The sequence below is a fragment of the Tachypleus tridentatus genome, chromosome 2 (genome assembly GCF_004210375.1).
Source record: "Tachypleus tridentatus isolate NWPU-2018 chromosome 2, ASM421037v1, whole genome shotgun sequence".
Classification (NCBI taxonomy): Eukaryota; Metazoa; Arthropoda; class Merostomata; order Xiphosura; family Limulidae; genus Tachypleus; species Tachypleus tridentatus.
This window is the reverse complement of record NC_134826.1, coordinates 20,253,380-20,271,092: the sequence shown is the minus strand read 5'-3', so window position 1 is coordinate 20,271,092 and position 17,713 is coordinate 20,253,380. Positions and strand designations below refer to the sequence as shown.

General features: G+C 37.0%; 1 protein-coding gene across 3 annotated transcripts in view; it reads left to right on the top strand.

Moving 5' to 3' along the window:
- The first annotated feature begins 263 nt into the window (after positions 1 to 263).
- The window catches only part of LOC143239148 (protein madd-4-like), a 64,792-nt gene continuing 47,342 nt past the window's right edge, over positions 264 to 17,713 (top strand). For 2 of the 3 annotated variants that reach the window (XM_076480007.1, XM_076480000.1), the window contains exons 1-10: positions 264 to 367; positions 5,950 to 6,113; positions 6,943 to 7,173; positions 8,298 to 8,442; positions 9,014 to 9,143; positions 10,041 to 10,242; positions 12,646 to 12,799; positions 13,125 to 13,209; positions 13,562 to 13,692; positions 14,708 to 14,923. In XM_076480007.1, the coding sequence (XP_076336122.1) occupies positions 5,982 to 6,113; positions 6,943 to 7,173; positions 8,298 to 8,442; positions 9,014 to 9,143; positions 10,041 to 10,242; positions 12,646 to 12,799; positions 13,125 to 13,209; positions 13,562 to 13,692; positions 14,708 to 14,923 (1,426 nt within the window). In that variant the 5' untranslated portion in view covers positions 264 to 367; positions 5,950 to 5,981. The remainder of the gene's footprint in view (positions 368 to 5,949; positions 6,114 to 6,942; positions 7,174 to 8,297; positions 8,443 to 9,013; positions 9,144 to 10,040; positions 10,243 to 12,645; positions 12,800 to 13,124; positions 13,210 to 13,561; positions 13,693 to 14,707; positions 14,924 to 17,713) is intronic. The other variant, XM_076480014.1, reaches the window with a different exon arrangement.

Genomic DNA, 17,713 nt, shown 5'->3' with positions numbered 1-17,713 from the left:
ATTTGTAGTTCAACTGTGCTGTCGATACAAAGATATGGTTGAGATAACTAATATTATTTTTACGCATAAAGTTTAGGTCTTGGCTTTCTTGTTTGAGAAGTTATGTTATCATGTCGTTATAAGGTAAGACGATGTTATTTGCATACTCTCTTTTCTATAGGGGTTAAAATTATCATAATTGTTTGTAAGTACACAGATATGGCTGTAGGTTAATAATCTGTTGAACATTGGAACTGATATTACTTCGTACTAATTTAAAGCATAACTGTTTTAGGTCTTCTTGGGGCTAAGAAAGCAAGAATTGCATCTAGCTGTTTCAAGTTCACCACCAGCAGAATCCGAGAGATGGTTCTTCTCTACTGACAAGGTAAGTAGAAAGAAAAAGAAGAGGTTATCCCAAACAGAACACCATCCATAGTAGACAGCTGACAAACAAAATGAAATAATTCACGTATTAAGTCGCTTTTCGTTTCCACGAAATATGGTACTTTGTTTGTAATGTATTTCACGCAAAGCTACTTGAGGGCTATCTACTCTAGTCGTCCCTAATTTAGTAATAATGTACTAGAGGGAAGGCAGCAGTTAACGCCACCCACCGCCAACTCTTCGGCCTCTTTTTTTGTCTTTTTTTCCACAGACGAATAGTGAGGTGGACCATTATATTATAATGCCCCTATAGTTGAAAAGACGAAGATGTTTGCAGAAGAGGTTTGAATTCATACATGTCGAATACTTACTGAGGCTAGATGAACTTAACACGTCATAATGGTTTTTCATGTAAAAGGCTCCATTTACCTACCACAAGTTACTTTAGAACCAGTTACCGTGTGGTGCTGTGTCAGCCTTACAAATCGACTCTCGAATATTTGTGTTATAAGTCCGAAAATTCACCGATTAGCCACAGAGGGATCATGAGAGAAAAAAAATAAAAGAACAGTACACTATACCTGAGTTTAAAGTCTGACTTAGTTTGTTATTTCTAAATATCGGTCGGTTATATTTGGTAAAGTGTTTCGTGAATCCTGCTACTTCATACATTTAAACTTTCAGACAGATATAACTACTAACCAACATTGTTTTACTTTTCGTAAAGTCACGCTAGTACCTGTTTTGTGCTGTTAATAAAACTCCCCATTTTGTTTTTGGTGTTTTGTTTATCGATTAGGTAGTTTACTCGCTGGAACACGACTTGAAAAAAATTTTATGTCAGATTTAAAGGAATGAAAAAAACAGCTCACTTTGGAGATTCAAATAGACTGTACATACGTGTATTTAATATAATAAGTACATTTACTGAGTTTGCGGGTAATTGGAGTGATTGGTTGACAGTGACAAATGACCAATCACCTTTAGATTCTGCTCATGAACTAGTAGGTTTGGTGTAAGGATGTTACCTGTGTTGTCAGTACAAGCTATCGTCATTAAGTACATTACCTGTGTTGTCACAAGCTACAAAGTACTTACCTGTCATTAAATTGTATATTACAAGCTACCGTCATTAAGTATGTTACCTGTGTTGTCAGTACAAGCTACCACCGTCATTAAGCCACCGTTATGTTTACCGTGTTGTTACAAACTACCGTCATTAACTATGTTACCTGTGTTGTCAGGTACAAGCTACCGTCATTAAGTTACCTGTGTTGTCAGTACAAGCCACCGTCATTAACCATGTTTACCTGTTGTTGTCACCACAAGCTACCGTCATTAAGTACGTTACCTGTGTTGTCACTACAAGCTACCGTCATTAAATACGTTACCTGTGTTGTCACTACAAGCTACCGTCATTAAGTACGTTACCTAGGCCGTTTATTACCACAAGCTACCGTTTATATGTTACCTGTGTTGTCACTACAAGCATCATTGAAGTACAAGCTACCGTCATTAAGTACGTTACCTGTGTTGTCACTACAAACTACCGTCCGTCATTGAATTACGTTACCTGTGTTGTCAGTTTCAAGCTCACCGTCATTGAGTACGCTACCTGTGTTGTCAACTACAAGCTACCGTCATTGAGTACGTTACCTGTGTTGTCACGTTACCCTGTGCTGTAGTACAAGCTACCGTCATTAAGTACGTTACCTGTGTTGTCACCAAGCTACCGTCATTAAGTACGTTACCTGTTTGTCAGTGCTTGTCACTCACAAGTACCGTCATTAAGTGTCGCGTTATTACTGTGTTTGTCACTACAAGCTACCGTCATTAACACGTTACCTGTGTTGTCACTACAAGCTACCGTCATTAAGTACGTTACCCAGTGTCACTCACAAGCTACAAGCCACAAGCTACCGTCACTTAAGTATTACATTAAGTACCTGTGTTGTCACTACAAGCCACCGTCATTAAGTACATTACCTGTGTTGTCACTACAAGCCACCGTCATTAAGTATGTTACCTGTGTGGTCACTACAAGCTACCGTCATTAAGTACGTTACCTGTGTTGTCAGTACAAGCTACCGTCATTAAGTATGTTACCTGTGTTGTCACTACAAGCTACCGTCATTAAGTATGTTACCTGTGTTGTCACTACAAGCTACCGTCATTAAGTACGTTACCTGTGTTGTCACTACAAGCTACCGTCATTAAGTAAGTTACCTGTGTTGTCACTACAAAGCTACCGTCATTAAAGCCACCGCATTTTACCTGTGTGGTCACTACAAGCTACCGTCATTAAGTACGTTACCTGTGTGGTCACTACAAGCTACCGTCATTAAGTACGTTACCTGTGTGGTCACTACAAGCTACCGTCATTAAGTACGTTACCTGTGTTGTCACTACAAGCTACCGTCATTAAGTAAAGCCGTTACCTGTCAGGTTGTCACTACAAGCTACCGTCATTAAGTATGTTACCTGTGTTGTCACTACAAGCTACCGTCATTAAGTACGTTACCTGTGTTGTCACTACAAGCTAAGCGTTACCGTCATTAAGTATCGCCATTAAGTACGTTACCTGTGTTGTCACTACAAGCTACCGTCATTAAGTAAGTTACCTGTGTTGTCACACAAGTACAAGCTACCGTGATTAAGTACGTTACCTGTGTGGTCACTACAAGCTACCGTCATTAAGCACGTTACCTGTGTTGTCAGTACAAGCTACCGTCATTAAATTACGTTACCTGTGTTGTCACTACAAGCCACCGTCATTAAGTACGTTACCTGTGTTGTCACTACAAGCTACCGTCATTAAGTACGTTACCTGTGTTGTCACTACAAGCCACCGTCATTAAGTACGTTATGTCAGTCACCACAAGCTACCGTCATTAAGTTATTAGTACAAGCTACCGTCATTAAGTTACGTTACCTGTGTTGTCACTCACAAGCCACCGTCATTAAGTACGTTACCTGTATACCGTCATTAAGTACGTTACCTGTGTTGTCACCAAGCTACAGCTGTCATGTTACCTGTGTTGTCACTACAAGCTACCGTCATTAACTACGTTACCAAGCTACCGTGTTTACCTGTCAGTACAAAGCATATACCGTCATTACAGTATGTTTACCCTGTGTTGTCACTACAAGCTACCGTCATTAAGTTACGTTACCCGTGTGTTGTCACTACAAGCTACCGTCATTAAGTACGTTACCTGTGTTGTCAGTACAAGCCACCGTCATTATGTTACCTGTACCGTTGTCACAAGCTACAAGCCTACCGTACATTAAGTACGTTACCTGTGTTGTCAGTTACCTGTGTTGTCACTACAAGCTACCGTCATTAAGTACGCAGTACCGTCATTAAGTACGTTACCTGTGTGGTCAGTACAAGCTACCGTCATTAACTACGTTACCTGTGTTGTCACCTGTGTGGTCACAAGCTACCGTCATTAAGTACGTTACCTGTGTGGTCAGTACAAGCTACCGTCATTAAGTACGTTACCTGTGTGGTCACTACAAGCTACCGTCATTAAGTACGTTACCTGTGTTGTCAGTACAAGCTACCGTCATTAAGTATGTTACCTGTGTTGTCACTACAAGCTACCGTCATTAAGTACGTTACGTTACCTGTGTTAAGTACGTCGTGTACTACAAGCTACCGTCATTAACTACGTTACCTGTGTTGTCACTACAAGCTACCGTCATTAAGTACGTTACCTGTGTGGTCAGTACAAGCTACCGTCATTAAGTACGTTACCTGTGTGGTCACTACAAGCTACCGTCATTAAGTACGTTACCTGTGTTGTCAGTACAAGCTACCGTCATTAAGTATGTTACCTGTGTTGTCACTACAAGCTACCGTGATTAAGTACGTTACCTGTGTGGTCAGTACAAGCTACCGTCATTAAGTATGTTACCTGTGTTGTCACTACAAGCTACCGTCATTAAGTACGTTACCTGTGTGGTCAGTACAAGCTACCGTGATTAAGTACGTTACCTGTGTGGTCAGTACAAGCTACCGTCATTAAGTACGTTACCTGTGTGGTCAGTACAAGCTACCGTCATTAAGTACGTTACCTGTGTGGTCAGTACAAGCTACCGTCATTATTGTTTTCTTGGTGTCTCCGGTGCCTAGCAACCATCGTTTAACTTCCCGATAAGGTTTATGAAGAGACACTACATTTAACAAACACACAGAAACATAACAAACCTTAACTTTTTTACTGGTTTCAGACAGTAACAGTGAAAACAATTTTGAAGCTGTCTTCCTGTTTATATTGTATCTAATGTACGCCTGTTCTAATTCATGTTTAATTAGTCAGATCAGCTCGGTATAGTTTTCAATAAATATAAAAATGAAGGATACGGTGTGGAACCAGACTTTGGTTTTGAACGTTTTGTTAACAATTCACATGTTTTTAAACACCTTGTTTTCGAATAAACATATTTAACTTTAACCAAGATAACTGACATAAACAAAACGATATTTGTACATTCCCTTTCAATATATACAGCCTACCAGTAAGTAAGTACATACCTGAAAATTCAACCATCTCACTAGCGTCACATGTAAATATTCCAGTCATATTTCAGTGAAAATCTTGACACGTATGAAAAAAATAATCCTGCGATTTAACCGTGTTTTCACAAAATCTAATGACTGGATGATGGAAACATGAAATCAAGTGAATTAGAACACCTCAGTGAATTTGGTACTAATATAGTTTTAGTTACGTTGGAAAACAACAATTTATGTTCATCCTAGGCATCCGAACTGATCAGAATGTCTGTGAAAGGACGTAAGTCGAATGGTTTATTTTAAGCAGCCGCCACAGATACCATCAGAAGTTCTGTTTTGTTTTTGAATTTCGCGTAAAGGTACACGAGGTAAAGGTACTGCGCTAGCCGTCCCTAATTTAGGAGTGTAAGACTAGTGATAAGGCAGCTAGTTATCACCACCCACCGCCAACTCTTTGGCTACTCTTTTTTACCAACGAATAATGGAACTAAACGTAACATTTTGACTCCTCAACGACTGAAAGGGCGAGTATGTTTGGTATTACGGGGATTCGAACCCGCGACCTTCAGATTACGAGTCGAGTGCCTTAACCACCTGGCCATGCCGGGGTAATCAGAAGTTATTTTCATAGAATGGGCTACGTTATCAGGGTAGCTAGACGGAAGCCATTCCTCGTCCCAGGTAATGTTTTAAATCAACATCACTGGGCACCACAAACCATATGACACTTTCTTATCTTTCGAATATGGTAGTTTTATTTTTACAACTAGCGCAGAAATTTTAGAATTTTATTATGGATCAACTGAACTATGAAGTTTCTAGTTATTATTATTTTAAAACTGCTAAATATTTAATTAAATGACTGAGGATTGTTAATGAGCAGTCATTGGATTATTGGCAGTGAACAGGAGTCGAACATCCAGTGATTTTTTTTTATACACGGTTTGAACAAACTTGCATTTGAGAGTTGTATCGATAAACATCTCGATTCGTGAGTTTTTATCTATTTTTACATGCGGACATTGTTTTACATTCTTTATTTTGTATGTTGGTACTAACAGACCAATCAGAGGAGAAGCGACACTCCAATCGGATGGTCGGAATGGAGTCTCTGGGGGATATGCTCAAGGAGCTGCGACGGTGGCGTCACCTACCAAATTCGACAGTGTTTACAGAAAACGGGTGCCGTGGAGATTCAATACGTTACCGTATTTGTAATATGCAGGTAAAATAAGAAATTTGTTTGAACTTTTAATACACTATGCCTTCGGGCAAGTCAAGGCAAAATCAATAAGCGACACCATAAGCCCTCGTAGTGTCTGTGTTAGAAAGACACTTTGAAATGCAGAATCACCATTCTTAAGTCAAGTACTTTGTGAATCTTTAAAAATGTGCTGTTTTTATGTATATTTATAGCAAAGAGATTCGTTATAGCTACTAGCAATGTATATATTTGTTTAGGGATGGAAAACCAAAAATAAAAAAACGTCGCCATACAAACAAACTAAGAAAGAAGCAAGACTACAAACTTGCCCTTTCACAGTGTAGTGTCTACCTTAGTTTCTAATTTTTAGTCTTGGTTTTTGAAAGCTTGTGTTAAGTTATCATCAAAAATAGAAGTTCAATACTCTCTTTAATCATCGTGTGTGTTTGTCTGTGTTTTCTTATAACAAAGCAACATCGGGCTATCTGCTGAGTTCACCGAGGGGAATCGAACCGCCGATTTTAGAGTTGTAAATCAGTAAACTTACCGCTGTACCAGCGGTGGACTTTTAACCATACCTACTAAAGAGTTCCCTGCTAGTACAGTGGTAAGTCTTCGAATTTACAGCGTTAAAATCAGGGGTTCGATTCCCCTTGATGGACTCAGCAGATAGCCCAATGTGGCTTTGCTATAAGAAAACACACACAAACACACCTACTAAAGTTAACGTAAACGTTATATATTCTATAGCGCACGTAAATAATTCCAGGTGTGTGCGACATATTTGTTATTTGTAGAATTCTTGAGTGCACGACAATATAAAAGGGTAAGATTCGTTGTTTCTTTTCAGCCTTGCAAGGACAGGTCTGACTTTCGAGCTATGCAGTGCAAGGCCTACGACAACAGACCATACCGAGGACGGCTCTACGACTGGAAGCCATTCCACGATCCGGAAGATCCGTGCAGTTTGACGTGCCAGGCAAAGAGTTTCTTATTCGTCGCCAAACTAGCGCATAAAGCTCAAGATGGCACTCGTTGCCGGAAGGGTTCACTCGATATGTGTGTGGAAGGGGTGTGCATGGTGAATATTCTTAAGTTCTCGCCAGGGGTCGTGTTATGTACATGTAAAAAAAAGCAACAAAAATAAAATATTTTTAAAGGTTTTCATTATATATAATATTTTGACTAATACCAATCGGGCTTTCCACCAGAGTTCGCTCAATATATACATATACTGATAACAGCTTATTTATATATTATTTATACATAGAACACATATAACGTAGCAGGTGAGCGTGTTGCAGGCTTGCATTTTATTGTGAGGAAGTTGTTCAATACGTAGAAGCTTTATATCAAATGTCTTTCGCTACGTTGCAAGAACAACAGATGTATCAACACGTAGTAAAGTCTCACTGCGGTTCCTAAACAAGAAATTCTAGGTTATTACACTTACGCTTCAGTCGATTTTCGTACACAAATATTTTTCAGCTAAAACCAAACCTGATTAATCATAAAAACGCACAAATTATTTTTTTTGTTTATCCACCCATTCGTTTTTTTATTCACTGTTCTTTTAACAACCTAACAGTAACTTAAAGAGTGACGCGTGTTTGACATGGTTTGTTTTTTAATTTCGCGCAAAGCTACACGAGAGCTATCTACGCTAGCCGTCCCTAATTTAGCAGTCTAAGACTAGAGGGAAGGCAGGTAATCATCATCACCCACCGCCAACTCTTGGGCTACTCTTTAATCAACGAATAGTGGGATTGACCGTCACTTTATAACGCCCTCACGGCTGAAAGGGCGAGCATATTTGGTGTGACGGGGATTCGAACCCGCGATCCTCGGATTACGATTGGAGTGCCTTAACCACCTGGTCATGACGGGCCTATTTGACACGGTTTAAGTCAACTAGTTAGTAGAGCATACAACCTTGTTTCCGTATAGTTTCGACCGTGTGATCATATATAGATACGAATTAGAATAAAACGAATGTGGATAAAAACGAAAAGTTGTAAGTCACAATCTGTATCCAGTAATGAAAGATAAAATAAGAAAGAATAAAGTGAACAAACTGATAAACTTTTAATCTAACTAGAGCAATATTGTAATTACCCACCAATATATTTATGTATATATATATATATGTACTTAGAATAAGGAGGTAGCCGCATCTGATGCTATTAAATATTCATTGTATTTCAGTCCGTTGGATGTGATCTTCAGCTTGGCTCAGCGAAAAAGATTGACGAATGTGGAATTTGTGGAGGAAATGGAACAAGTTGTAAATATCCTACTTATGAATGGTCAGAAACTGACCTTTCACCTTGTTCTGTGACATGTGGTGGTGGTGAGTACTACTTGTCCATTTACACATTTTTTATGACTTATAACGGTGCTAATTGTGTATTCTGTGTAAATTATGTGACTTGAGCTAATGGTTAATATGTTGGTTTTTTTATCTAAACTTAGGGTCCTGTGTATTTCACAGATGTAGTCGTGAAAAAGGTCACTCTGCTTCAAGTGAGATGTGCCTTATACCATGCATTAGTGTCGACCGTTATGAGCTCTTATAAGTTTTCTTATAAAATAAGCAGCTTAAGTCTTTCCACAACCATATTATCCTTAGGTCATTAAGTTGATTAATCTAATTTCACATTACAAAGTTTATAATCGTCATCGCTTTTGGGGAAAGATATCTGGTTAGTGTGTAACTATACGGGCGTAACCGTTACAATAAGTACGAATATAGAAACTTTGTGGTGAAAGTTTCAAAACTGCTACATTTAAATTATATTACGTTGTTTTTTTTTTTTATGGAAGGAGAAACAGAAACCAATGTAAAGTATTATTAGTTGTTAAGCGAAATCCAACAGAATGGACTATCTGTAACTATCTGTAATTGTAATATTGTTATTCAGGCTATCAGATGTCAAGGCCCATTTGCAGTGATACAGAGACTCGCAAAGAATTTCCCGAAAGATTCTGCGACTTTGCCACAAGACCCCGACCTCAAATACGGTTATGTAATACGCAAGTTTGTCCAGCAATGTACGTATACGTAAATATGTACTCACTGTCGAATGATACTACTATGTTTGAACCTTTAATAAAGGGATGTTTTCTTTTGAGTGAAGCAGATATAAAACTCGGGTATTTTCCAGGATAATTCCTGGAAATCTAGTGATGATGAAAATAAATAACGGATTGTTGAATGTCGCCCGAAAGTATGGATGTTTGTAAATAGTAATTCGTAATGTCAATGAATTTTGTTTGTTTTGAATTTCGCGCAAAGCTACTCGAGGGCTATCTGCGCAAGCCGTCCCTAATTTAGCAGTGTAAAACTAAAGAGAAGGCAGCTAGTAATCGTCACCACCCACCGTCAACTCTTGAGCTACTATTTTACCAACGAATAGTGGATTCACCATCACATTATAACGCTCCTACGGCTGAAAGGGCGAACATGTTTGGTGCGACCGGGATTCGAACCCGCGACCCTCGGAATACGAGTCGAACGCCTTAACACGCTTGGCCATGCCGGGCCCGATGAACTTTTAATTCATGAATGTATAAGGTTACGAAATACAATTTCTTTGTGAGATTTTGCTTCTGTTTTTTTTAACATCCTACACAATTAAATGGACGTTCTCAAAAAGCTTCTTGTAAAAGAAAATTGCTTTTCGTGATGTATGCCTACCACTATCTAGAGCAAATATAGATGGTCAAAATTCGATACCGAATAGCAGTACATCACTATATCCAGTCCTCCAACCTTATAGTTTCCTGTTATGTGTTTCATTTACAAATCCATTTCTTATTCCCACGATCATTAAGAAACAATTCGTGAGGATCTAAGTAATGCGATGGAAGAAATGTGTATAATACAGTTGATAACAAAGACGTTTTTCTTAACTAAACTTTTATTGTTACAATTATATTACTTTTCAGCTGGATTACCGAAGACTGGGGTCCCTGCAGTGTTCCCTGTGGCGGAGGTTTCCAAACCCGTAATGTAAAATGTGTTCCAGATTCTTATAACAGAACAAATGTCCAGGTTAACACTAGGTTTTGTTTTCCACCTAAACCCGTCGACCGGCAACCCTGTAACACTAGGATCTGTCCTCGGTGGTTTGAAGGTCCTTGGTCTGAAGTAAGTTCATTTGTGTTCTAGTTTAGCCATCTTGTTGATTAGGTCCAACTGGACCCGTTTTCTAATTTTCTAACCTCTGAATTTCAGTTAAAGTAGACTTTGTAATCTGTATATACAGATACATATAAAAGAATCCTTTTATCAATATCCGTTGTTATTTTCAATCACCGCTTTAAAGTCACAAAAGACAATGCCCTGGTAATATACATACAGGGTATTCGGAAAGTCACTGTGCACTTATATATTTATTAACAGACATGTTTCAATATAGAATACAAGAGGTAAATATGAATGACAATTATAAACAATGTTGAAAGTGACCCCCGTTGACATCAATACAGGCCTGGATCCTTCTTATTTTGTTTCTAAACACCGCTATCAGTTGCTGGCTTGAAATAGACTGAATAGACATATGAGTACAAAACTGCACAGTGACTTTCCGAACACCCTGTATAAATAAATTCCCAAGCTAACATTTCTAAAATTATGAATCACAATTTCGTTTAGAATTCAAACAAAACAAGTACAACAATAGGCTAGATTCGACGTTTTTCAAACAGAATGGACTTGATAAAAAATATGTCAGTTAAACATTACACAAAAATTAGTTGTTGGTTTGGTATTACGACTTTGTTTTGTTACAATGTAAGTCAATACTGAAAGGAAGAAGTTATAGACGAATGAAATCTATCCAGAACAACAATCGGGTTGTAAATACACAATGACATTAATTAATACACAAAAATCTGAGCATTTATTTTCGCAACTACCTTAATCCCAAGTACTATTGTAAGCCAAGACCTTTCTTCCATCCTAATAACGTTGTTTTCTAGTGCTTTAGCTACTGATGTAAAACCTTCTTCATTATGGTATAGATTAATAATATTCTAAATTATTTAAAATATTTATCGTATAATTTTAATGGTATCAACACAAAGAAAAATTGAATAAGACGTTATTCAGTGGGCCTGGCATGGCCTAGCGCGTTAATGCGTGCGCTTCGTAATCTGAGGGTCGTGGGTTCGCGCCTGAGTCGCGCCAAACATGCTCGCCCTCCTAGCCGTGGGGGCGTTATAAAGTTACGGTCAATTCCACTATTCGTTGGTAAAAAGAGTAGCCCAAGAGTTGGCGGTGGGTGGTGATGACTAGCTGCCTTCCCTCTAGTCTTACACTGCTAAATTAGGGACGGCTAGCACAGATAGCCCTCGAGTAGCTTTCTGCGAAATTCCAAAACAAACAAACAAACGTTATTCAGAAATAGATAAAATACAAGTGTTTAATCTCACGAGACACCCAACGACACAAACTGATTTAACATACAGAGTGCATTACAAATCATTAGAAAAAGAACAGTAAACGCGTATACAGACTCTGATATTGATGTTATATCGCTGATTCAATAAGGATGAGGGTAGTACCACTGTCTGTGATGATAATTGATGTTAAAAGCCTGACTTAATCGCTGATCGTCAGTGATCAGGGACTCCGAGATTCAAAACCTGTCAACGGACTGATCTTGTTTAGAGTAGATATACGTTTGCTTAATAACTTAATGGATTATATTAAAGTATATTTGACTTTTCTTAAGAATACAGAGTATATGTAGGCTTAGAGAATGAGTTATAGGTTAAACTAGTGTTTTTCAAACTTTTGTCATTCACCTTCTTTGATAAATATTGTTTCTTGGTGCCCATTTCACTTGTAAATGAGTAAAAGAGGGCTTGTTTGTTTGTTTCGGAATTTCGCACAAAGCTACACGAGGGCTATCTGTGCTAGCCGTCCCTAATTTAGTAGTGTAAGACAAGAGGGAAGGCAGCTAGTCATCACCATCCACCGCCAACTCTTGGGCTACTCTTTTTACCAACGAATAGTGGGATTGACCGTCACATTATAACGCCCCCACGGCTGAAAGGGCGAGCATGTTTGGCGCGAAGGGGATGCGAACCCGCGACCCTCCGATTACGAGTCGCACGCCTTAACACGCTTGGCCATGCCGGGCCCGTAAAAGAGAGAGTTAAATGTGGGGATATAATACACAGTAATATTATATATGTGTTGTAGAAATTACATATTATTTTCATTAATAAAAACATATTAAAAACGCTTAAATCTGCATTATTGCACTATTTATTTTATCCTATTCACTCGCGCCCCCGTAAGAGATCATTTGCGCCCTCACAGGGGGCGTGCCCCACAGTTTGAAAAACACGGGGTGAAGCTATGCTACAATACACTCGTGAACTTTCAAGAAAAAAAAAATGTTTTATTTTTCAAGAAAATACCGTGTAAAGTTTCCCAAATGTTTCCAAACACATACAGTGTTAATTATAAATACTTTACCCTAAAGCGATTTAAAAATCCTATTTCTATGTGTACGTTTGTTCACGGAATTCTCTTCCGTAGTGTTCAGTAACATGTGGACAAGGTTACCAGCAAAGATCTGTGGTTTGCCGGAACAGTGATGGACATTTGAGTCCAGAATGTAAACTGAACACTCGACCTGTGTTAAGCAGAACATGTGTGAGCCGAGTGCCATGCGCTGTTACTAAAGACACAGGTAATTTATATGTTTAATGTGTGTGAGGAATAGTATTCCTCTACCGTTTCATTTATCGTGTGACTGGAGATCACATTTCAAGACTTTCCATAAATTATCTAGAACATCACATTTTAATTTTTACTAGTAACTATTGAAACGTAGGAAATACTTAATACGTAAAATACACACATGATTCAATTAATATCAATAGTTTAAATTCTTAGAATGTACTATTACAGTGATAATAACTAGAAGTGTAAGACAATAATTTATAGAAACTCAGTGTTTAAACAATAATAACTATGATTGCAACTTAAATGTTATTTTCAATCTCGGAGCGAAGAAACTGAAGACCTTCGGCACAGCCAGACTGGCGTTTCCTTAACAACACAAACCAATGAATCATCTCGACCGAAAACACAAACAAAGTGAGTTTACCACCAGGTGGTGTGACATTTATTCGACTAGTATAGAGCAATTGCTAAACCTCAAACTGCACATAACTCGTAAATTAGAATCAAGTGCTATTTTTAAAACTAAAATAATGGCACGTTCAAAGTATTCGGACGTACAGTCGGATGCGCTGCGCTGATATAATAATAATAATACTTCAATTAAAATCATTTGTTGTTAAAATCAAATTATTTGTTCTATTATTGTTGATAAAATTTGCAATTAATAAAATAAAATATAATGAGAACAATAATAACACTAAACGTTTTTTTCCTCAGCACTTATAAAGTATTGATCTGAGAAATTAATAAAATATTTTCTTTTCAGATTCAAGGTAGGCGAATGGGAACCTTGTAGCGCCACCTGTGGTGAAGGGACGAAACGACGATCTGTGGAATGTATAATGTATCTAGAATTTGCAAAAACGGCTTCTACATTACCTGATAACGAATGCCCAGGTTAAAACCAATTCTGTTGTTTCACCTCGTTGATAAGTTTTGGTTTTGATTTTTTTGGGTAACACTTTTTTTTTACTAAGCTGACCAATTAAATACTGCACGAGGAAAATAGTCTGAACTGCGTTTATAATAATCAATCAATATTCGTACAGACCCTATAAAAATACATTTATTTCGGAACGATAACTTCTGCAATACAAGATTTACGTAAATGATCTTTAAAAGCTTGCTTAAACTTGATAATTAATAAACAATATCTTCACTTCTGTTCATTAATAAACGAACATGCTAAAGTCAGTGTATTGAACAAAAGCCTCTATATTTATAATATTGATTATGTTTCCTTGTGGTTTGTGAAGTACATCGTCACTTAAATAAACAATTTGTCGTTAACAAGAAATAACCAACATAATACTTCGAAACATAGTTTTTAGTCGATGACTTTGATCCACTAATTGCCACTCGCTAGCACAGCGGTAAGTCTACGGATTTACAACGCTAAAATCAGGGGTTCCATTCCCCTCGATAAGCTCAGCAGATAGCCCGATGTGGCTTTGCTATAAGTCAGGAATAGGAATATTCTCCTTCGCTCCTGCCCTCCTCTAGTACAGCGGTAAGTCTACGGATTTACAACGCTAAAATCAGGGGTTCGATTCCCCTCGATGGGTTCAGCAGATAGCCCGATGTGGGTTTGCTTTAAAACAACAAACAAACACCGCTAAGGGAATTAAAAATACGTGAGAACACGGTTCTTTGTATCGGATACACCTCGCTAAGGGAATTAAAAATACGTGAGAACACGGTTCTTTGTATCGGATACACCTCGCTAAGGGAATTAAAAATACGTGAGAACACGGTTCCTTGTATCGGATAACCTGACTACAACAATTCAACTACGAAGAACTTAACAAAAACCTTTGTAAAAGTTTTCATTTCTTATCCTTTGTTTCTGACTACCGCTTAAGAATAAAATCTAAAAATAAAGAACATCACAAGCCAGTCTGATCAATTACAGGACCCCGGCCTCCCGGGAAAGACATTTGCTTCATCCAGCCATGTGACAACCATCGGAAATCACCCGAGGGAGGGACGTCAGTGAATCATCTTGAAGAATGGATTCAACAAAAAGCTGATGGTGCGCGAGGAAGACTGGGAGACAAGTCGAAGCACGTAATCAAGTACTTTTGGAAGAGAGTTGGAATGTCTCCTTGTAGCGCTTCCTGTTTGGGTGGTAAAGCTTTATATATCATGTCTTCTGAATCACATTTTTTTTCGTATTAACATTAAATATACTTTATGTTTGTTACAATTTGTGTCATGTCGCGTGTATCGGTTTGAATTTCGTAACAAATTAGCAACACATTTAATCTATCTATCGTCACGTCATATATGACGTAAAAGTACGTAATATACTACCATATTTATGGTTAAGTTATTATCAAAATTGTGTTTGTTTTTTCCTTCAGACAAATACAAGTTAAAGTAAGTTGTTGTTGCTTGAGCTGTATAGTGATCTTATATTTACATATGAGTAAACAAATTAACGGAAAGTAAGAATCGTTTGTTATTTGTAGAAATGCTATACGAAGCATCAAAAACAAAATAAATGCTGAAATAAAAAGTACACAAATAGAGAATTTAAATAGATTTAAAACAATTTTAGTCCCTACTTTGGTTGGCCTTGTCACCCCTACAGCTAAATGAAGCAGTCTAAATTTTATTGAAATGTTTATTTTGTTTTGGACGCTTCTTATAAAAATTTTATGAGCAATCAACAATCCCTATTTTATGTTAAAATTTTATTTTCTTCCTATTTATTTATTCTGTTTTTATATGTCCGTGGAAATAAATACAACATCTATAAATTTTCAAAATATCCATATTTATGACAGCTATAACTTTGACAAGATTTAAAATCACAAATTTAGAAGATGTAATTCTTACTTTGGTCTACAGAAGTGTGTGTAAAGCTGCCATACTACGGATTAAACTTTGTAAATTTGTTATTGTAGTTTTAGTTCTTTAATACTCTTGTTTGTTTACCTTTATGTTATATCTGTATAAAGTATATACTTTACCTTGAGAAACTGTCACGTGCCTATTCATTGATATGTTGCGCCATCTTTTGGGTTAAATTGGATTGAAAAGATGTTCAAGTACGTGTATGATGTATTTATCATTTATACAGAATTTGTGTATATTTATCGGAATAACAAAATCGGATACCCACAGACCACTTAAGTAACCTGGAGAAATTTTGTAGTGATATTTTGAGCCGTCTAGGGGCTAGCCCCGCTGACGTGATCAGGTAGGCAGGTGATAGACGATCTTGTATATTTTTGAAAATCTCAGTGACATTTTTAGTGTATTGTTAGTATAGCGCATAATATATTGTAATCAATACTTTGAATAGTTAGTTGTTTTTTGTTTTGCTTTGGAATTCAATACGGTGATTTCTTTTGGAGTTATTTGGAAACCTTGTCAAACCCTACTACTAAGTACTACTGTACTTAATAATATGAGAAGTTTAAGAACATGCAAAATTGAGCTACCAGTTAACTTAGCCAATAAAGGTATTTAATATTATAAAAATAAAAGGGAAGCCCCCTCTATCATTTTATTTACCACTTGTACATGAGTTGTACTGATTACGTGGAAATCTATATTTCACTAGTAATTCTGAACAAGGACAACTTGAAAGAACAGATACTAAATATCATATATGGGTGGATTGTATTTCATACGTATTACATGACGTATGGTTATTATATTATTTCGAAATGCCCTTTAGAGGGTTGGTAGTGAGGTGTAGAATTCATTCAAACCACTAAAACTCAGAGACAATTAGTGAATCAAATGATAGATTTGAAGTCAGATTTGTCAGTATTTTTCAGCTGTACGATTTGACTGTATAGTACAACAAATACATGTTATTTGCTTTCTTTAATGTATGCAACATGTTGAAACTGTTGGGATCCTAAACACTTTCACAAAGTATTTTTTTATTATTTTATTTTGAAATGTACTTAAGAAAAGCATAATTAAAACGCCTAACAAAAAGCAAAATAAATAATTAAAAAACAGACCAATAGATGGGAGCACTTGGAATTCTAATGCTTTAAGGCCGGCTATAGGTTTGCAAGCTCGAGTATTTAATGGTGAAAAGAAACGAAGTAAACATTTCGCTGTAGATACTATGTGGACGGTATGTAAATTCAAAGTGTAAAAATTAGACCACAGTTACGCAGTTAGACTGCCAACATCTTCAGGTGAAACTACTGGGAAGAAAAGTCACAAAATGTCGGAAAGTGCATTTCTAAAAAGGTAAGACGTTATTATTATTGTCACTTAAGTACTAATGTTATTTTAATTATTATATGGCCGTAATCCTGCAGTTCTCAGTTGGTTGTAGGCTTAGCATAGTTTACGTTAAGCATAACTTGTGTTTGGTCTAGCGAATGTTACCTATCACTTATCTGCTGATCAGAATTTCTAAATTAAACTATTTGACGTTTATTTCAATAGGTACCGTGTTTCTCCGAAAATAAGACAGAGCTTATATTAATTTTCACTCCAAAATATGACACTAGGGCTTATTTTCGGGGGATGTCTTATTTTGATATATTAAAAAAATGAAGTTACAAAGTAAAACTATTAAACTAACTGATTAATACTTAAACAAACTAATTAAGTAACTAGTAAACTAATTAATAAATTATTATTTTTTATTTCTTTCCTCTTCCTGCCACTCTTAACTAGGGCTTATTTTAAGGGTAGGGCTTATATTAAAACTATCCCCAAAAATCACACTAGGTCTTATTTTATGGGTAGGTCTTATTATCGGAGAAACACGGTATATGTTAAAGTAGGGGTTTTCGTTTGTTTTCAAAATACTTGTATATGTATATGATTATGCTATCCAAATTGATCCTAAAATTAGGGGTTCGATTCCCCCTCGGTGGACTCAGCAGATAGCCCCATGTGGCTTTGCTATAAGAAAACACCAAATTGATCCAATTAT